This window comes from Erinaceus europaeus, chromosome 14 (genome assembly GCF_950295315.1).
Source record: "Erinaceus europaeus chromosome 14, mEriEur2.1, whole genome shotgun sequence".
Classification (NCBI taxonomy): Eukaryota; Metazoa; Chordata; class Mammalia; order Eulipotyphla; family Erinaceidae; genus Erinaceus; species Erinaceus europaeus.
The window spans coordinates 14,090,094-14,112,954 of NC_080175.1; the positions used below are offsets into that span (position 1 = coordinate 14,090,094).

The 22,861-nt window shown below is 39.9% G+C and overlaps 1 protein-coding gene across 4 annotated transcripts in view; it reads right to left on the bottom strand.

The window, feature by feature from the left end:
• PLEKHS1 (pleckstrin homology domain containing S1) overlaps positions 1-20,430 on the bottom strand; it is a 43,820-nt gene extending 23,390 nt beyond the window's left edge. For 2 of the 4 annotated variants that reach the window (XM_060171253.1, XM_060171251.1), the window contains exons 1-4: positions 20,075-20,430; positions 15,208-15,254; positions 546-634; positions 296-402 (exon numbers count right to left, since the gene is read on the bottom strand). In XM_060171253.1, coding sequence (XP_060027236.1) covers positions 296-402; positions 546-634; positions 15,208-15,235 — 224 coding nt within the window. In that variant the 5' untranslated portion in view covers positions 15,236-15,254; positions 20,075-20,430. Of the gene's footprint in view, positions 1-234; positions 403-545; positions 635-15,207; positions 15,255-20,074 lie in introns of those variants that run through there. The other 2 variants (XM_060171252.1, XM_060171254.1) reach the window with 2 other exon arrangements.
• Positions 20,431-22,861: the final 2,431 nt, after the last annotated feature.

Here is a 22,861-nt window from a genome sequence, read left to right on the forward strand (position 1 = left end):
AATTTCATCTGCTCTGTCTTATCTATAAATTTAAAGAGCCAAATTCCTTCATTACTAAGGGCTTATTAGTTAAGCCTTTATCAGTTGCAAATATATTATGAAATAAGTTTTTTTTTTTTTTTGCTATTCTTTTTTAGTGAAAATGTTCCCTTATAGCTTCATTTCAGTAAATAGTTCACGATTGAAGTCTCTGGTTCTTTTGATCAGTGACTTAACTTTCAATTTGCATTTGACCTGTTAGCATTTGACTTGCTAGTATCTGTTAGTATAAAAGTTTTCTCCATTGGATATGTACCGGTCAATCTCAATGGTACCACGGTGATGATGGTCTTTGTAATAGGAAAGATTGTAACCCTTTACCCCACTCTTTGACAGAACGAAAAACCGTTTCTTCCAAGAGGGCTGAAAAAAAAAAAAGAACAAAAGAAAGAAAACATTTGGTATTTCAGTCAAATCTCAGAGGAAGGAAAAAAAAAAGACATTAAAAAAAAAAAAAAAGCTGATGAGGCTGGTGGGAGGCCTGTGAAATTGTGGAGGATACTTACCATAGAGGAGAAAAGCTGAGGAGGTGGTGATTTAATAAAGAAGTCCTGTCTGCAGACTTCCTTTTCAAAAGCAAATGCAAATTGTTTGCCTAATAAAAGAAGAAGAGCAAGATTCAGTTTTTTTTTTCCTCTAGGTCAGTTTCTAAAAAGGACTGTTTCGGATGGGAAAGCACTAGATTTCTGGAAAGATCTTTAAGCTACTCAACTATGGAATACAGTATGGACAACTGACCAGGAAAAGCAAAGGATCCAGAGGGCCAGATGTGTGACTCTTACTCATCCGTGGTGGGGACTTTTATTCACAAACTCTGCACAGGGCTTCTTTCAGCCTACACTTGTCTGGGTCCCTATAGCTGACACATGCTCTTGGATGTCCAGAGAGAGCAAAGGTGTATGTTCCTGAGGAAGTACCAGTCATAAGGACACAATTCCAACCTTGCCCTTTGGCTTAACAAACAAAAGCTAAACCAACTGAATAAAGAGGCGAAGATGGTGCAATAGCAGGGTTTCCATGAGATTAACAATTTCATTGTCAGTTTGAAATTATAAGTACTTTGGGGCTTGGGAGATAGTAGTATAGTGGTTATGCAAAGAAATCTCATGCCTGAGACTCTGAAGTGCCAAAGCTGAGCAGCATACTGCTAAAGAAACAAAACAAAGAGGGAGTTGGGCGGTAGCACAGTGGGTTAAGCGCACGTGGCGCAAAGCTCAAGGGCCGGCATAAGGAACCTGGTTCAAGCCCTGGCTCCTCACCTGCAGGGGAGTCGCTTCACAGGTGGTGAAGCAGGTCTACAGGTGTCTATCTTTCTCTCCCCCCTCTCTCTTCCCCTCCTCTCTCCATTTCTCTCTGTCCTGTCCAACAATAATGAAATCAGTAACTACAACAATAAAACAACAAAAGAGAATGAATGAATGAATAAATAAAAAAATAAATAAGGAAAGAAACTGTAAAGAGAGAGAGAGAAGTTAAAAGTAGTTTTGATTTTTTTCTCCCCATGTTTTCCAAAATGTCTGAAAGGAGCATGTTCTCATATTGTATTTAGAAAGATGCGACTGATAATAAATATGATAATAAAGTGTAGTTTTAAAGAAGGCCTTGGTTTTTCCCCTTCACATGGAAGCTGCAATTCTAATTTGTTTGCAGTTTCAGGCAAGACAGCTTTTACCAAAGAATTGGAACTTTGGGGCCAGAGAGATATCTTACCAGTAGAATGTGTGCCTTGCCATAAGTATGACTGAGGTTCCACTCCCAGCACCACAGGAGAAGCTATGGAGCCAGAGGAAACTGATGCTATGCTGACTCTCTCACTAAATAGTAACAACAACCTCAAGCAATGAAATTATGTTTTCATCAGGACTGGGTTCTGCAACTTTGTGCAGAAAAAGGAGAATAAGGACTTCTTTGGAGTCAGAGATGTTAGTAGTGGTCATTTGCTTTGCGTGTCTGATGTCTGAGGCCCTTTGTTAAAGCTCCATTCTCCTACCCCCTGCACAAACAACAATTTCTGGAGGAATGGATCTTCAGTCAATTTAACAGCTAAGAAATGTAAGGTCCAGAAATAATATGTGCCTCATTAAGCCAAACGTAGATGCATCCATACAGGAAATAAACTTTGGCCACTACGACACTAATTACAATAGCAGGTACTGATGTTTTTCTTTATGGCAGTATTCTGACCGAACACCTAGGCTATTAGGGAAGCATGATCATGAGTTCTCAAGTCACCAGTTTCTATTCATAATTTCTGGTCATGTGAGGAAAGCAGATGATAAGGGAGAAAATAAATGAAAGTGTGAAGTAGCTAAACTGTCATGTGTACAATAGAATACACAGTCAGGATAATGAGACAGTGGTACCAAGAAGGCCACATTAGATAGAGGGGTCAGGGGAAACCTTTGTGAAGATGAGGAGGATCCAAGCATGCAAAGAGCTGGGGAGGCAGAAGAAAGATCCAGAAGCAGGAAAGACTGTGCTGTGTCTGGGGAAGAATGAGAATCCTGAATGACAAGACTATATTGAACTGGCGGTGAGGAGGTGGGGAGAGGGTTCAGAGTGCAGCAAGCTGAGGCTGGAGCTTGCACAGCCTGGCAGGCTGTAGGTTATGGGAGACCTCTGATTTCATTTTTAAAACAATGGACAAGACTACCAACTTATTATTGAAACACTGTAATATTCAAACAACCTCATGGATCCTTTAGATCCAAATCATAAGAAAAACAGAGAAACATGGCAGACATCACACTAGGGATACAACAAAGAAAGCCCGGCCTGTAGAGGAGCTTATAGGAATTTACAAGTATTCTTACCTGAGTATATACATGGTTTTTTTTTGCTCCTTAAAATTTCCAGTGTATTTCTTATAAACTCCTTTCTCATCCTTCCCAACCCCATCAAGCCTCTCTACTTAGAATATATGCATCACCCTAATTTCCACACTCCTATCATCCCTTCATCTAGTCAGTCATTGAGTTGCATCTGGATATGCAATGGCTCCATCCTGTGTCCTCATCACCGCCATCTTCAAGACCCTCACCTACTCAAGAACTCTTATATGAACTCATATGCTTACGAATTCAAGCCCTTCACATACTCCACTGCACTAAGCAGTATCTAGCTAGAACTACCTTAACTCAGTCCCTGTAACTTCAAATTCACTCTCAGCATAACACAGAGAGTAAATGCCAAATACAACCAATTCAGGCAAAAGTGGAATACCAGAGAGTGAGTCTACTTCCTTGTCTGAAACAACTGGAAGAGAAGCAAACAAAATGCATAACATAGTGGTTTTCCAGTCCCCAGATACAGGTAAGAAAAACCATTAGGTTTCTCAGAGATGGGAAACAAATTGAGTGAGTCTAACAATTTCCATGAGAGAGTTTCCAGACCACGGAGTAGTCCAAAGAAATGGAGGTAAGGTCAGAGGAACTCCTGACATGAGGAAACAATACTGAGAGGTCAGAGGTCAAGACAATTATTTTGTTGGGCAGAGAACCAGAGACCAGAGTTGCACTGATAGAGCACTATAGAGACAGGCACATGTCCAACACCTCCAAGTTTCTAGAGCATGGTCAGTATGTGAGGAAACTGCCAGGGCCAGAGGAAGAGCCTTTAATAGAAAACAGGACTATTAGCTTTTTTTTTTTTCAAAATGGAGACCCCAAAATCTCATTTGTTATATTCTTGCCTTTAGGTTTCTGATTATTAAATAATTCCTTCTTCTTGTTTTTAATATTTATTTTTTATTCCATTTTGTTGCCCTTGTTATATTGTGTAGTTATTATTGTTGTCATCTCTGTTGGATAGGACAAAGAGAAATGGAGAGAGGAGGGGAAGACAGAGAAGAGGAGTGAAAAATAGACACTTGTAGAGCTGCTTCACTATTTGTGAAACAACTCCCCTACAGGTGGGGAGCCAGGGACTTGAACTAGGATCCTTGTGTTTTGCACCACCTGCGCTTAACCTGCTGTGCTACTGCCTGACCCCCAACAATCTGTTCTTCTTTATATCTTAATGCTTTCAGACATCAAGTTGCAGATGCTATCATGCTGCCAACCTGACTTCTCCAGGCAGTCAACTTCACCAAAGTACCCTGGAATCCCACCTCTCCAGAGCCCTGCCCCACTAGGGAAAGAGAAAGACAGGCTGAGAGTACAAATAGATCTGCCAATGCCCAGATCCAGTGGAGAAGAAATTACAGAAGCCAGACCTTCCACCTTCTGTACCTCATAATGACCCTAGACCCATGCTCCCAAAGAGATAGGAAAGCTTTTAAAGGAGGGAATGGGATATGGAACTATGGTGGTGGGAACTGCGTGGAATTGTGCTCCTCTTATCCTGTGGTCTTATGGATATTTTTTTATTTTTGACTTTATAAATAATTTTTTTAAAAAAGAAAATTTAGAGTGAATAGAGACTCATGCTCATAGAGGGAAGAACAAGTATATGTTTCCAGCAAGCTAGTAAAATGGAGCATTTATGAGGCACAGGAATAGTGCTGAGAAGACTTCTCCCAGTAGTAAAGACTTGTTATTGCTCAGTTGAGGACAGTTTCAGACACACCCAAAAAATCACAAATGTAAGTCTCAGAAGGATCAACTTGTTTACATGAAAAGTATACTATATGCTAGAGCCAAGCTCAAGATTTATAGGGAAAAAATAGTCATAGCCCAACAAGGAAAAAGTCAGAAGTTTCAGCAACCAATCAAAGATTACCAGGCATGCAAAGAGACAGAAACCATTGACCTCTAATGAGAATAATCAGTCTACTGAAACAGACCAGAACGGACACAAATGTTAAAGTTAGCAAAGAAGGTCAAGAAAACACTGACTCTAACTGTATGTTTTACATTCAAGAAAGCAGGTAGAGATATGGCAGATAGAAACTAGATTAGAGGTTTCTCTCCTCTCCTCTCCTCTCCTGTGTCATCTATGAATACCAAAGGATACCACCTCGGACTGCAAAAAGATAGGACTAGAATGACTTCAGGAACCCACCAAACCACTGGTAAGTGAAAACACGTGTGGCTCGTGGACAGAGAGGAGCCTAGGGAGAGATTAAGTGGCTGGTAACACTCCGGCAGTTTACCAGTTGAGACACCACCTCCAGTCTGTTTCACCAAGAAAAAGACAGCTGAAGGGAGGAGAGGACTCCCCTAAGACTCATCAAATGCAACTATGAGTCTCCATTGCTACTGCCATCAGAATCTGGAGCAGCAGCGGGGAGGCCCTGTGCTGACACCAGGGGACAGAAATAACCAGGAAACTCAGGAGAAGATCTGTGGTGGGGCTGTGAGAGTCTCTTTTCATAACCACTGAATTATCTCTGTCCCACCCTGCTTTATCTCTTGGTCAGGAGTCAATGATTAAGCTAAGAAGCCTACTTATAGTTTAAAAGCCCTTAGGCTCCCATAGTCTACAGGGAAGAAAAATAACAAAAGAGGCTTTAAAGCCACAAAACTCCAACTCAGGGATTAAAATACTATTGAAACAACTGTCAACATCCACAATTGTGAACCCTTGAATTGCCTTACTTAGACACAAATCAATCCAGGCAAGAGTAATCAGTAATTTGAAAAGTACTGAGGGAGGGACCTCATAACATAATAGATAAAATGGTTAAACCAACAAGAAGAAATATTGGAGAAAGAAACCAGGACAAGAGTCCAGCTAAAAGTCCCCCAAAGGTTGAAGCACAAAATAACTGAAGACAACAACAGAGACATATGGGATGACTTCAAAAGAAATAAATATACACATAATTGGCTTACCAGAGGAAGAAAGAGAGGGAGGGGAAGAAGGCATTCTTCAGGACATAAGTGATGAGAACTTCCCTAGTCTAGACAGCATCAAAGACATAAAGGTTCAAGAAGCCCAGAGGGTTCCAAACAGAATTAACCCAGACTTAAAGACACCAAGACACATCATATTTAGAATAGAAAGAAATAAGGATAAATAAAGGATCCTGAAGGTTGCAAGAGAAAAACAAAGAGTCACCTACAGAGGAAAACCCATAAGATTAAAAGCAGACTTCTCCACACAAACACTATAGGCCAGAAGAGAATGTCAAGATATCTAGCGAGTGCTCAATGAGAAAGGCTTTCAACCAAGACTACTATATCCTGCTAGACTGTCATTCAGACTAGATGGAGGCATAAAAACCTTCTCAAACAAGCAACAGTTTCCCTACAAAGCCAGTTCTAAAAGAAGTTCTGAAAGATCTCCTATAAAGAGTCAGACCACCATAAATATACCATGTCAGAATACTCTAAAAATCTACTATAATGGCGTTAAAATATCTTCAATCTTTGATATAAATAAATGTCAATGGCATGAATTCACCTATTAAAAGGCACAGAGTAGGAAGTTAGATCAGAAAACACAACCGAACAATATGCTGTCTACAGGAAACCCATCAAACTTAACAAGACAAACACAGACTCAAAGTGAAAGGATGGAAAACTGTCATACAAGCCAGTGGCCCACAAAAAGGACAGGAATAGCTATTCTCATTTATGACATGATAGACTTTAAAGTAAAAAAAAAATTTTAAAGATAGGGATGGACACTACTTAATGCTCAGTGGATCACTCAATCAAGAGTGTATAACAATTATTAATATCTATGTACCCAATGAGAAGCCATCTAAATACATCAAACATCTACTGAAAGAGCTACAGCAATATATTAACAGCAACACAGTCATAGTAGGGGACCTCAACATCCCACTCTCTCAAGTTGACAGATCATCCAGGCAGAAAATCAATAAAGATGTGAGGGTGCTAAATTATGAGATAGATAAACTAGAACTATTGGACATTTTCAGAGTCATTCATCCCAAAAACTGGAATACACATTCTACTCAAGTCCACAAGGGTCATTCTCAAGTATAGACCATATGTTAGGCCACAAAGACAGCATCAGCAATTCAAGAGCATTGAAAACATCCCAAGCATCTTCTCAGACCACAGTGGAATTAAACTAACACTTAACAAGCAACAAAATATAAGTAAGATTCCCAAACTGTGGAAGCTCAACAGTACACTACTTAAGAACTACTGGGTCAAAGAGGAAATCAAGGAAGAAATCAAAATGTTTCGAGAGTTCAATGAAAATGAAGACACAAGCTATCAAAATATTTGGGACACAGCTAAGGCAGTATGGAGAGGGAATTTCATAGCCATACAAGCACACATTAGGAAACAAGAAAAAGCACAAACAGCCTGATGAAACATCTTAAAGACCTAGAAGAAGAAGAACAAAGGATCCCTCAAACAACCAGAAGAACAGAAATCACTAAAGTTAGGGCAGAAATCAATAACATTGAAAATAATAAGACCATACAAAAGACCAAGGAAAGTAAGTGTTGGCTCTTCCAAAGAGTAAACAAAATTGACAAACCTTTAGCCAGACTCACAAAACAACAAAGGGAGAAGACCCAAATAAATCAGATCATAAATGAAAGAGGAAATATCACAACAGACACTGCAAAAATTCAGCATATCATATCCTATGAACAACTTCTATGAACAACTTTATGCCACCAAGCTAGAGAACCTGGAAGAAATGGACGATTTCCTAGATACCTACCAACTTCTAAAACTAAGTAAAGAGGAACTACATAACATGAACAGGCCCATCACAGCTAATGAAATTGAAACAGTTATCAAAAAACTTCCCAAGAATTAAAAGTCCTGGATCAGATGGCTTTACAAATGAATTCTACAAAACATTCAAAGAAGAACTAATACATCTACTTTTAAAAGTCTTCCAGAAGATTTAAGACACTGGAATACTCCCTTCCAGCTTCTATGAAACCAGTATCACTTTGATATCAAAAGCAGACAGGGACAAAACCAAAAAAGAAAACTACAGACCAATATCTCTGATGAACATAGATGTGAAAATACTGAACAAAATTCTAGCCAACAGGATACAGCAGTATATTCAAAAGATTGTTCATCATGACCAAGTGGGGTTTATTCCAGGGATGCAAGGTTGGTTTAATATATGTAAATCAATCAACGTGATCCACCACATCAATAAAAGCAAGTTCAAAAACGACATGGTCATATCAATAGATGCAGAGAAAGCCTTTGACAAAATACAACATCCCTTTATGATCAAAACACTATAAAAATGGGAATAGATGGAAAATTCCTCAAGAGAGTGGAGTCTATATATAGCAAACCTACAGCCAACTTCATACTCAATGGTAAAAAACTGGAAACATTTCCACTCAGATCAGGTACTAGACAGGGCTGCCCACTATTACCATTACTATTCAACATAGTGTTGGAAGTTCTTGCCATAGCAATCAGGCAAGAGCAAGAAATTAAAGGGATACAGATTGGAAGAGAAGAAGTCAAACTCTCCCTATTTGCAGATGACATGATACTATACACAGAAAAACCTAAGGAATCCAGCAAGAAGCTTTTCGAAATCATCAGGCAATACAGTAAGGTGTCAGGCTACAAAGTTAACATTCAAAAGTCAGTGGCATTCCTCTATGCAAACACTAAGTTAGAAGAAGTTGAAATCCATAAATCAATTCCTTTTACTATATCAACAAAAACAATAAAATATCTAGGAATAAACCCAACCAAAGAAGTGAAAGACTTGTATACTGAAAATTATGAGTCACTACTCAAAGAAATTGAAAAAGACACCAAGATGTGGAAAGATATTCCATGCTCATGGGTTGGAAGAATTAACATCATCAAAGTGAATATTTGTAGAACCATCTACAAATTTAATGCTATCCCCATCAAGATCCCAAGCACATTTTTAGGAGAATAGACAAATGCTACAAATGTTTATATGGAATCAGAAAAGACCTAGAATTGCCAAAATAATCTAGAGAAGAAAGAACAGAACTGGAGATCACAAATTGTATTATAGGACCGTTGTCATCAAAGCTGCTCAGGAATAGAACATGAATAGACACACTGACCAGTGGAATAGGATTGAGAGCCGAGAAGTAAGGCCCCACACCTATGGACATCTAATCTTTGACAAAGGTGCCCAGACTATTAGATGGGGAAACAGGTGTCTTTTCAACAAATGGTGTTGGAAAAAATGGGTTGAAACATGCAGAAAAATGAAACTGAACCACTCTATTTCACCATATACAAAAGTAAATTCCAAGTGGATTAAGGACTTGGATGTTAGACCACAAACTATCAGATACTTAGAGGAAAATATTGTCAGAACTTTTTTCTGCATAAATTTTAAAGTCATTTTAAATGAAATGAATCCAATTACAAAAAGAAACTATGGCAAGCATAAACCTATGGGACTACATCAAATTGAAAAACTTCTGCACAGCAAAAGAAACCACTACCCAAATCAAGAGACCCCACACAGAATGGGAGAAGATCTTCCCATGCCTTACATCAGACAAGAGGCTAATAACCAAAATATACATGGAGCTTGCCAAACCCAACAACAAGAAAACTAATAACCCCATCCAAAAATTGGGAGAGCAAATGGACATAATATTCATCACAGCAGAGATACAAAAGGCTGAGAAACACATAAAAAATGCTCCAAGTCTTTGATTATCAGAGAAATGCAATTAAAGACAACAATGAGATACCACTTCACTCTTGTGAGAATGTCATACATCAAAAAAGATAACAGCATACGGGAAAGTGGGCCCTATCCAAGGGTTCCAGGACCGGGGGGAAGTAGGGGCTCTATAGTGGAGATGTGAGGTTCCTGCTGTCTTAGGGTTCAAAAAGACAATTGATAGTTTATGTTATCATCACATTATTTGGTAATTGGGCTAACTTTGAAAAGTCCTTTTGTTATGGTTTGCTGTACAGTACCCAGTATCTTGTATATAGCTGTGCTATTGGATGCTTCTAATCTACTTGGTCTAGGCTTTTGAGAGAGTCCGCATATCAAATACACAGCCTATATATTAAAAACATTCAGTTTGTGTTTTGAAAAACTTTGAGACATACAATTGATTTTCCCCCTCTCATATTAATTAACTAGTGATTTATATGTCTACATTTTGCTAGGAGTGTACATAAACACCATTCCCACCACCAAAAGACTGTGACCCATCCCTCCCACCCACTCCCACCCGCATCCGCCGACCACAACCTAACCAACACAACGATTGCCACCTCAACATGCTTCACCTCAAACTGTGTCCAGAGACTTCGCGTGTGGAATGACAACCCTTCAGCTTCATTACTCGGGTGAGACCTTTCCTTTTATAGTACACTCTAATTTCATCTCAGGTGGTTCACTTTCTAACAAAGTCCCAAAACCTAGATATACACCAGTTTCTATGAGAGAGAGCTTATGTTCACACGTATCCATAAACTACTGCAAAATATATACCTGAAAGCAGAAGTACACTAGAGTTTGCAGTGAGTACCTCCCTAACACTTCCTCTCCACTATTCCAAGCTTTGGGTCCATGATTGCTCAATAATTTGTTTGGCTTTGTATCTTAACTCTCTTTTCAATCACCAGGTTCCAGATGCCATCAGGATGCTAGTCAGGCTTCCCTGGATTGAAGACCCCACCAATATGTCCTGGAGCTCAGCTTCCCCAGAGACACACCCTACTAGGGAAAGAGAGAGGCAGACTGGGAGCATGGACCGACCAGTCAACGCCCATGTTCAGTGGGGAAGCAATTATAGAAGCCAGACCTTCTACCTTCTGCAACCCTCAATGACCCTGGGTCCATGCTCCCAGAGGGATAGAGAATGGGAAAGCTATCGGGGGACTGGGTGGGATATGGAGATTGGGTGGTGGGAATTGTGTGGAGTTGTACCCCTCCTACACTATGGTTTTGTTAATTAATCCTTTCTTAAATGAAAAAAAATTAAAAAAAAAAAAGATAACAGCAGCAAATGCTGGAGAGGTTGTGGGGTCAAAGGAACCCTCCTATACTGATGGTGGGAATGTAAATTGGTCCAGCCTCTGTGGAGAACAGTCTGGAGAACTCTCAGAAGGCTAGAAATGCACCTACCCTGTGATCCTGCAATCCCTCTCCTGGGGATATAGCTTAAGGAACCCAACACACACATCCAAAAAGATCTGTTTACATGTATGTTATTTTTTTAAAGCTTCATTTTATTTTATTTTATTTTGTTAGAGAGAAATGGAGAGAGAAGGGGAAGACAGAGAGGGGAGAGAAAGACATCTGCAGAACTGCCTCACCACCTGTGAAGTGACTCCCCTGCAGGTGGGAACCCGGGAGCTGGAACCAGGATCTTTACACTGGTCCTTGCACTTTGTGCCACATATGCTTAACCCGCTGTGCTACAGCCCGACTCCCACATATATGTTCTTAGCAGCGTAATTTGTAATAGCCAAAACCTGGAAGCAACCCAGGTGTCCAACAACAGATGAGTGACTGAGCAAGTTTGGTATATATATACACAATGGAATACTACTCAGCTATAAAAAAAAAATGATGACTTCACCATTTTCAGCTGACCTTGGACGGACCTTGAAAAATTCATGTTAATTGAAATAAGTGAGAAACAGAAGGATGAATATAGGATGATCTTGCTTTCAGACAGAATTTGAAAAATAAGATCAGAAGAGCAAACACAAGTAGAACCTGAACTGGAATTGGCATGTTGCACCAAAGTAAAAGACTCTGGGGTGGGGGTGGGAGGGGGGAGAATACAGGCCTAAAAAGGATGACAGAGGACCTAGTGGGGGTTGTATTGTTATATGGAAAACTGAGAAATGTTACACATGTACAAACTATTGTATTTACTGTTGAATGTAAAACCAATAAATAAATTTAAAAAGAAAAAAGCAGAAAGTAGATTAGAGGGAATGTCTAGGGTTGAGAACCCAAATGACAGGAAGAACGCTGAATGGATTAACGCCATGGTGTGTTTGAAGGGATAGCAGTGGGAAGCAGGTATCCTCCAACACAAAAGAGCATTGGTGCACAGTGGGACAAGTCAAATGGCACAATACACATATGGTGAAGTCTCTGTGTGGGACTGCGAGAGAGAGAGAAAAGATATTTGAATAAAAAAGTTGAGAATTTTACATATTAAAAAAACATAAATTCCAAAGTTTCAAATAGGTCAGGAACCCCAAACAGAAGATACATGAAGAAAACTGTATCTAGGGGTGGAGTGGTGCCTCACCTGGTTAAATGCACGCACTACCATGTACAAGGACCTGGGTTCAAGCCCCTGACCCCCACCTGCAGGAGGAGAAATTCACAGGTGGTGAAGCACTGCTGCAGGTATCCCTCTTCCTCTCCCTCTCCCTCTCTCTCCCCTCCTCTCTCCTGTACCCTCTCAATTTCTCTCTGTTCTATCAAATAAAATAAATAAGATTCTTTAAATTTTTAAAAAGAAAACTTCATCCAGGCAAATCATCATCAAATTCCCCAATATAAGTGATTAAGAAAAGCCTTAAAAGCAATCATAGTTATCAATTTGATTTTAAAAACTCCCTCTTATTAGTTGATGGAGAGAAAAAAAATATCAGAAAACCATAAAAGTAGAGTAGACTTGAACAACAGTATCAGCCAATTTGATAATTATACAGGGTACTCTATTCAACAGTAGTCAAATCTACAGTTATCTAAAGGGCACATGTAGCATTTACCAGGATAGATCATAGTCTAGGCTGTGAAATAAGTGTCAGCTCACCTAACAGGAAACAGGTCATACAAAACATGTTTTCAAATGACAATGGAATCAAATTGGAAATCAACAGAAGAAAGATCTCTGGGAGGAAGACCTGAAGTACATAATCTTTGGATCTAAAAGGAGCTCAAGGGAGTTGGGTCTTGGTACACATGGTTGAGCACATGTTATGCACAAGGACCCGAGTTCCAGTCTTTGGTCCCCACTTGCAAGGAAGAAAGCTTCACAAGTGGTGAAGAAGTGCTGTAGGTGTTTCACCTCTCTAACTCCCCCTTCCCCTTCTCAATTTCTCTGTCCTTATTCAAGAAAAAAAAAAAAGAGCTCAAAGATGAGCTATGAAGTTTTTGGCTTTTTTTTTTTTAACTGGCTAAGAAAAAAAACAAATGTGTGGATTTTCACTAACGATATACTTCTGAGGAAATAAAATATATTACACTGATTTCCTAGAAAAGAAGACATATTGCAGATAACTTCCACCTTAAGTAAGCAGAAGATTTAGGAGCAAGTGAGATCTAGAGTCTAGAGCATTTCATTTCATTTTGTGTTAAAGAAAATAATAAAGAGGATAAGGAGAAACTGAAACCCTCATATGCTCTCACTGGTATGAAATGTTCCACCACTGTGGAAAATATCTTGTTTTCTCAGATGGTTAAGTACTGATTATTATAAGCACTTCAATTCTAATGGTAGCATTTACCCCCCCCCAAAAGACTTAAAGCAAATATTCAAACAATTACATGTGCACATACCATTAGCAGCACAATGTACAACAGCTCCCAGGTTAAAAAAGAAGAACACTCCAGATGTCCATCAACATGATTGGTAAGGCTATGTACAAGTGAATTAGTCATATAAAGGAATTGTGGATCAAGGTGATGATACACCTGGTAGAGTGCACATATTATTATCTATGTACAAGTTCCCATGTGTGAATTTCAAATGAATCATGTTGAGTGAAAAAAGCCAAGTCAAAGAGTGGATATTGCTTGATTCCATTTATGTGAAATCCTTGTAAAGGCAAATAATCTTAGTGTGACAGAAAGCTCTATAACAGCAAGTAAGATTGGGTTCTGTAGGGAAAGACGGAAACGCCAGCAATAAGACAACACTGGAGAGTGACTTGTGTGTTTACTCTCTTGTTTGTGGTGACAGTTTCTCAGGAATATCATCCAGACTTATAAAACTGTGCACTTAAGCATGTGCAATTTATTGCAGGTCAATCATATCACAATAAAACTATTTCAATATTATCACCAATCTAAAGTGTATAGCTGGTCATGCCACTCCTGGGATCAAAATACATGTTAACCAGTCCAGTGGGGACAAAGTCTGGTGACAAGATGGGGCCACATATCCACAGCCCTTTCCTCTTCTCTGCCCCATCTACCCCTCTATCCATATTATACTCTCATATTTCCTGCCTGAATTCATTCCATTGCTTTTGTTCATTTCCTCTTTCCATTGAGAAATGTCTTTTCCAATCTCTTGTAACGCTTTGCATACCCCTTTTGGAATCACCTGAAAAGAAAGCCCTTTTCCACAAAACTTTCTGGATTGCCACTACTGATTCTATGCTTTCTATTCTCCAGATGCCCTAAAATTTTGTTCTTATTTCACAATGTCTGCGATAGTCTGGTTGCATATTCTTTTTTTTTAAATTATCTTTATTCATATTTGGATAGAGATAGCCAGAAAGCGAGAAGGAAGGGGGTGATAGAGAGGGAGAGAGACCTAGAGGCACCTGCAGCATTGCTTCACCACTTGTGAAGTTTTCTCCCTGCAGGTGGGAGCCAGGGGCTGGAATCTGGGTCCTTGCACACTGTAATATGTGCACTCAACCAGGTGTGCCACCACCCAGCCCCTGGTTGCATATTCTTATCTCAACTTCCCAACACAGCAGTAGAATGTGTTTAAGTTAACTTTCCCATGGAATTATAAACTAATTGAGGATGGTGATGAGCATTAATTAATTAGCACATCACATACAATACATCACATACATAGTGTTAGTTATGATGGGTGTTTTGAGTCATATTAAAAGCATTTACTCTTGAATTTCTAAGTTATTTCATCCTAAACTTGCCTTCTCTAACCACTCATATAAAATGAATGCTATAACCATGAGCAAGAACATTTGAATTAAACAGTATGTACCACCACTATAATAAGCTTTAATAGAAATTCAGCCAGGTTTTCTAATTGAGAATTTTATAGACAATTAAAATAGTTTCTAGCTTGCTCTTGACTATACCTGACTGTTAGTACTATCTCCAAACAACAAATGGAACATTTGGTGGTTGAAAATCAACAAACACCAAATTTCTAGATGGGTGAACTTCTACAAAATAATCAATTAAATCTGATAGCTTTTGCTTCACTCTTCATGTTCTACAAAACCACCCATGAACTCCTCTAAAACTATCTTCTTTATCCTGGTTGGCTTGATGAGAATTTTTTTTTTTTTTGGTAATTTGTAATGAGCATTTTCTATTCCTTGTGAAAATATTTCCCTTGGGTACCTGGACTCTTCTGAGGTCTGAAATCCATTATGGCGGTCTGCTCTCACCTGTCAAAAGGAAGGACTGAGAGTTAGTTGGTTCTCACACAGCAATATGTTTCTCTGGTTGGTCATTCAATCAAGGAGCATCAGGTGCTGGTGAATGTTGGTGAGTTGGGCTATTAACCTGCCTTTCCTATTCTGCCTCTGAGATTGGGACATGTCCCAATAGCCTGTGCTCACCAAGTGGAGGTATCACTAGGACAACTGGCATCCCCTGGGTTTTTTTTTTTTTTTTTTTGGTCCTGCTCTGTAAGTGACCTTAACAAAAGAGTTCCTAGAAGATGTAACATCAAGAAGGAGAGAAAAGACCAGATCAAAGGGTAGAGTGTTCAGACTCAAGTGCAAGAGAAAAAAAGTAAACATGTCTCACCAAGAGGAAGTCTAAATTAAGTCCTTCTCCAAACCAGTGACTCAGTTTACCTAGAGAGAAATTCATCAGCAAGGATCAAGGCACAGCCCACCCCTGCTCTTAAGCTACCTCAGCCACATGGGAGACCAGACTCAAGGCAGCTGGACTCTGGGAAATGGTAAAACTGACTCGAGAGGTGGATTCCTTCCCTGGACAGCTCCACTGTCTATGTCATGGTCAGTAAAAATTGTGGAGAATCTTGGGGGGAAAAATGGGAGAAGGCAGAAAGTTCTTTCTCAATCCCATAATCTGATCTGCTTTGTCTGTCTTCTCTCTCTTCCTGACTTCCTGTCCTTGAGTGCCAATTCTCCCAAATCCTTCAGGACTCATAGCAGTTCTTCAATCACTGATCACTTCAACAGAGATGAAAGTCACAACTTTCCCAAAGCATGCTTCCAGTGATTTGTTGGAAGCACTTGGAGCTATCTGAAGACCAGGAGTGGCTTTCTTGGACCCTGAAGTCATCATGTGTCATCCCTGACTAGGGGATCCTCTGCCGAGGGGTCCTTGTATAATGTTAGTACTGTCTCTTTGAATACATAGCAAATAAAATCACTAAGCACGTTTCTGGGGCATCTGAGGCATATGTCCCAGGACAAACAACTGGTGTAAAAGGCACGCTTATCTCTATGTGGTTTGTGGTGGCTGGGAAAAGTGCCAAGGCATGGAGGAAGCCCTCTGTTGCTGAAAGAGCAATCTACACAAGAAAGAAGCACATAGCCCATCTTGATGCTACCATGATGCCAACCTGACTTCCCTGGGCAGACAACCTCACCAATATATCCTAGAATCCCATGTCCTCAGAATCCAACCCCACTAAGAAATAAAAGAAATGGGCTGGGGATATGGATTGACCTGTCAAGGCCCATGTCTAATGGAGAAGCAATTACAGAAGCCAGACCTTCTACCTTCTGCTCCCCATATTCTTGGTCCATCCTCCTAGAGGGATTAAGAATAGATAGAGAAACTTTATTTTTTTTTTGCCTCCAAGGTTATCACTGGGGCCCAGTGCCAGCACTATGAATCCACTGCTCCTGGAAGCTACTTTTCCTAGTTTGTTACCCTTGTTGACCTTGTTGTGGTTGTTATTGTTATAGCTGTTGTTGTTTTTGGATAGGACAGAGAGAAATTGAGAGAGAACATGGGAAGACAGAGAGGAGAAGAGAAAGATAGGCACCTCAGACTTGCTTCACTGCTTGTGAAGCGACCCCCTGCAGGTGGGGATCCTGGGGCTTGAACAGGGATCCTTATGCCGGTCCTTGCGCTGCTACCACCCAGCCCCCCAATTGGGAAACTTTTAATGGAGGAGAGGGGATATGGAACTCTAGTGGTGGGAATTGAATTGTACGGAACTGTACCCCTCTTATTCCACAATCTTGTCAATCATTATCAAAACAATGAAGAAAAAAAAAAAAAGAAAGAGTAGTAGCTCACACAATGGTAAAAATGAAAAGAATTTAAAATAAGACTCTATAGCTCCAAAAAATGCATGTGGGGGCAGGCTAATAATGTAAAGTGCAAGGATGCTGGTTCGAACACCCAGCTCCCCACCTGCAGTGGGGGCGGGGTCACCTCACAAGCAGTGAAGCAGGTCTTCAGGTGTCTCTTTTTCTCTGCCCATATGTCTTCCCCTCCTCTCTCAATTTCTCCCTGTCCTATCCAACAAAAACAGAGGCATTAACAACAGGAAAAAAATGGCCTCCAGGAGCAGTGGATTTGTAGTGCATAGTCAACGACTGCCACCTCTCCAGATTCAAAGGAGGTCTCGAAACTTTACATCAGGCTCAACCTGACGCTGTTGACTGGCTACGGAAGAAGGGCAAATGCTAGAAGAAGAAAAAAGTGCAGGAACTGAGCCCAAGCAATAACCCTGGAGCCGAAAAGAAAAGAAAAGAAAAGAAAAGAAAAGAAAAGATATACACAGAGAAAAATATTTTTAGAGAAACTTGCAGTTAACAAGCAAATAAACTACCAGAAGCTTGGGTGGGGGGAAAGAAAGAAAGAAAGAGAGAGAGAGAGAGAGAGAGAGAGAGAGAGAGAGAGAAAGAGAGAGAGAGAGGAAGGAAGGAAGGAAGGAAGGAAGGAAGGAAGGAAGGAAGGAAGGAAGGAAGGAAGAAAAACAAAACAAAAACATGGGCTTGACAAAAAAAAAAATCTCCCCTGAGACTGCTTCAGGTTGCTGATGTTCTTCTGCAATTTCAGGGAGATCATTGCCTGAAGCAGAATGGGGAGCAGTCGTTTTTCAGCCCATTGTCCTTCTTTCTATCTGGGCCTGTGGGACTTGGCCCTACTGCCATGATGGTGCCCTTAGTGAGAGGTAGAGTTCCAGGGTCAGCTCCCTGGCTGTGCCTGGGAAGGCTAACTGAGGTGTGGTAACTGAGGTGTGGTAATATCTCTTATAGCAACATGTTTACTGCCAGGTCTTTGCTGGAAACCAAGTGTCATTTTTGTTCTTGATGACATAATTATTTGCAAAGCCTTCACATTTTATAAGGTGCATTTGCATACTCTAAAGCTTTGGTGTCTCAGAGGTAGCTTATGAGATGACTTTGCTTTATAAACAAAAAGCTTCATTGGAGAGGGTCAAAAAGGAAGGAGTGACTCTCATGTTGGCTTCCTGGCTGTCATAGCCAAGCAGTGTCATGATGCTTCTCAGCAAATCAAGGGTCCTTGCACACTGTGGATGGCAAAGGGAGCTTTGGGGGCCATTTCTGGTCTCCCAATGTCTGGGCTAGGCTCCCAACTCACATGGAAGGATTAGTCTTTCTTTCTTTTTTTATTTTTATTTGTTTCCTTTTGTTGCCCTTGTTTTTTATTGTTGTAGTTATTATTGTTGTTATTGATATCGTCGTTGTTGGAAAGGACAGAGAGAAATGGAGAGAGGAGGGGAAGACAGAGAAAGGGAGAGAAAGATAGACACCTGCGGATCTGCTTCACTGTTTGTGAAGCGACCCCACCCCCCAAACACAGGTGGGGAACCGGAATCCTTATGCTTGTCCTTGCACTTTGGCCACCTGCACTTAACCCACTGCGCTACCGTCCAACTCCCAAAGGGTTAGTCTTTCAACTTTTCCTGACCCTTCACAAAATGAGATAGCAGACAAGTTTCCCAGTGTTTAACTCTGGGACTAGAGAGATCATTCACTGGAGGGAGGCACAGGTATCAAACACTGTGTTCAAATCAAATCAGGTTTGAACCCCTGCACCATATGAGAGATTTGACAATCAAGGAAGATCCAGTGCTGTAGTGTCTCCTCTCTCTCTCTCCCTCCCTCTCTCTATCTCTCTCTGTCTCTTCTCTCTCTCTGAATGAAACAATGGCTCAGAGTTATGAAAGTATTTATCTGTGAAGCCCAGATCTCTCTCTGTCTCTGTATTTCTATCTCTGTCTCACACACTCACATGAGTGTTAACTCCTGAATCTGGATTAAATTTCACCTTTACCACTAAGGAGAAATGTACAGTATAACACCTCTCTACACTTCTGCTTCTTCACCTGAATGTTAATGATTTACCACCCTCCTAGGATAGTTGGGGCTTGAAAATTCAGTATCTAAAAGGCACTGAATATATATGCTACTTCTTAGGTCATTTCTAGTTCGGAGAATCTCTAATTTTATCACCAATAATGACTAGCATTATTGAATACTTAGTACATTTTAGGTAATTCTAAGCCATATATATATATATATATATATATATATATATATATATATATATGAAGTAGAGTATGAACATTTATATCTATATTTCATATTATCTAGGTTTTCATATTATATACATGAAATCCAGTATATCTATAGATATTACATGCACATATAATATCTGTTATGTAACACTGCTCATACACATTACATATACGGAGTCTTGTTAGATATAGTATCCAATGTATATAACATATCATGACATCCACATATCTCATATATGTATAAAGCATACAGTGTTATAGAACTTAACACTATTTTCATGATGACATCACAACCATATTGCAGATGAGGAAACTACTTCCAACTAGAGGGAATGAGCAATTTGCCTTGGGTCACATATTTAAAAGGAAACAGTGATAAGATTCTAACTTAATAGTTTGTATCAAAAGCACTTTACTTGTCCTATCTAAGAAAGAAGAATTCAATCTTTTCATAGTTGCACTGGCATTTCTTGTGATTGTTCCCAAATAAAAAAGTCCTTTCAGATTGAGTTCCTTGATCTCATTCAGGAGAAGCCACAGTTACTGCCAAACCTGTTCACTGTAACATCATTTTGGATTTGGTGAGTGTGACATTGAGAGGTTCTATTTCCCTCTGACTGCACAGTCAAGAAGGCTATGAAGAACTCACATCAGCAAGTTTGCTCAGTCAAGCCTCCAGATTCCCACAGTTGTGAGAGCTCTAACCAATCACACCAAAGCAGTACTTACTGGAAACCGGGTGGTCGTGTTAGTTCAGGTCTCAGCAAAATTTCCTGTTCCCAAGTCTCTTGAATTCATCCTTGCTTATTCTGAGCTGAGGGCTAAAGTGAGGATTAAATATAAACTCCTATGAAATGTGAACCAACAGGAAGCACCCAAGCTATTACCTTTTGGTCTTGCTCTTGACCCAAGTGAAAATGGAAGCTAGTGTTCCAGGGAAAGCCCTGGACTTTCTCTCACTGTGTGGCTTGGCACACCTGTTATCTTACAGCACACACGGAAAAAAATGCAAATAAGAAAGCCTGGCCAGACTTTGGACCACAGTCACAATGACTTAAATTGAGGACAGAGCTAACTCTACCTTGACCTCCTACAGTGTGGACCATTAAAACAATTTCTTTGTTTCCCATCCCTTTATATTCTCCCAGTGTTCTCCTGGGGGAAGGACTCCTTTGTGTTAGACAAGGAAACAAAACTCATGCCAAGGAGTTCCAGGAAGATGTGCTTGTTCATCCAGAATGGAATTAGCATGGGAGTTGGTGGCATAGGGGCTAAGCAAGCTCTCCTTGATGTCTGCCAAACAGGCTACAGGAAATGGTGATTCTAAGCCCCAGTGAGTGGTATTTGACCACTGAAATACTTTAGGTATATTTTCATTTATATTACACATTTTCAAAGGGACGAGGAAAAGGATAATGAAATTCATCTTGTTATTGGTGCCTTTAGAAATAAAGGTGAATAATTCTTTTTTTAATATTTATTTTATTTTATTTATCAGAGCACAGCTCAGCTCTAACTTATGATGGTATGGGGGATTGAATCTGGGATTTTGGAATCTCAGGCATGAAAGTTTCTTTGCGTAACCATTATGCTATCTACCCCTACCCAATAATTCTTTTTTAAAATGGTATTTATTTATTTTTATTGTCTTTTTATTTATTTATTGGATAGAGACAGGCAAAAATTGAGAGGGAAGGGGAGATAGAGAGGGACCAAGATCTCGAACTTGGGTCCTTGCACGTTATAGCATGTGTGCTCAGCCAGCCCTGAGAGTGCATAATTCTGATCACTGTCCTTTTGGTAAAGCTGGACTTGAGTCACATCTGTTAGGTATTTATTGAGTGATTTTGGCGAGTTATTTAAGGATTCTGAGTCTGATTCCTCATCTGTAGGATGAGAGTGACTTATGCTATCTCATAGGAGGCTTTTAAAAATTAAGAGTGCTTGGGAAAATTGAGTTGAAACATGCAGGCAAATGAAATTAAAACACCACACGTCATTGTGCACAAAAGTCAATTAAAGTGGATCAAATGCATAGATATTAGACCACAATCTATCAGATACATAGAAGAAAACACTGGCAAAACACTTCATAATCGATGCTTCAGTAATGTCTTCACTGGAGTAGGGCTGTATGTAGTGCAGCGGGTTAAACGCAGTTGGCGCAAAGTGCAAGGACAGGCGTAAGGATCCCAGTTCCAGGCCTGGATCCCCACCAGCAGGGGAGTCGCTTCACAAGTGGTGAAGCAGGTCTGCAGGTGTCTATCTTTCTCTCCCCCTCTCTGTCTTCCCCCTCCTCTCTCCATTTCTCTCTGTCCTATCCAACAACGATGACAGCAATAATAACTACAACAATAAAACAACATGGGCAACAAAATGGAATAAATAAATATTTTTTAAAAAAGAAATGTCTTCACACCATAAAGTACCTAATCAAATAGTTTCTACTTAGACCTAGATACCCTTCTCACCTACTTTCTATTACACTTCCCTCAATCACTCCAAAGCTAAACTTGTCAGACAAAGCAAGGACTACAAAAGCTGAATAAGGGTAAGAGACCAGTACACTTTAGTGATGACTCTTTAGTCACTACCAGGCCACCTCATCACCTGGGGCCCTCATCAGGGAGTCCTGGGATTCCCACACAGACATCACGGATCTAACAGATCTAACCTCTAACAGATCCCTCTTGCCATTATCACTATTCATCAGCATCAGGAACAACATAATGAACCCCTTTGTGGGCCCCTATAGGGGCAAATGAATATCATTAATAATTAATGATAATAAAAAAATTTAAAAAATAAAAGGACATCATGGTTAGTGGGATAAGCCAAAAAGAGGACAAATATTAACTGGTATCACTTATAGGTAGGACTTAATATGTAGGTCCAGGGTGGGAGAATACAAAGTGAAACATGGGTTGGACATGTTGCATTGCATCAGAGTAAAAAATTTACAAGAAGAAGGGAAGAGAAGGGAGCAGCTGAAGAGAACTCTGAGGTCCTAGTGCACAACGATGTGAAAGAATACAAGTTGTGGGAGAAAACTGAAAATGTTCTACAGAGAATTTTCACAGGGAGATAAGACATTGTACTCATGTGTCAGTGAGTGCACTGTAAACCATTAAAACCGCCCCCCCCAATAAAAAGATTAAGAAGAAAGTAAGGATGTACAGGCCAGCAACACAGCTCACTTGGATAGTGCACCACTTTGCACTTTTTTTGAGGAAACTAAATCATCTTGTGTTCAAAACGGGTTCCAGCCCAGCCCTCATTTCACTGAAGGAAACTTCAGAGCTATGGTCTCTTTCACTCTAATAAACAAAAAGTAAGCTGTATAGTAATAAGTCATAATAGACTTTTTGATACATGATAAGCGTTCAGCAAAGGTAGTTTCTCTGTTCTTCTCGTTTACATTCTATGAATAATAAAAGTATTGATTCTTTCATTTAGTAAACCTAGCTAGACTTCTGGTATGCAGAAATGATTAATTTATTTCGTCCTTTCTGTACA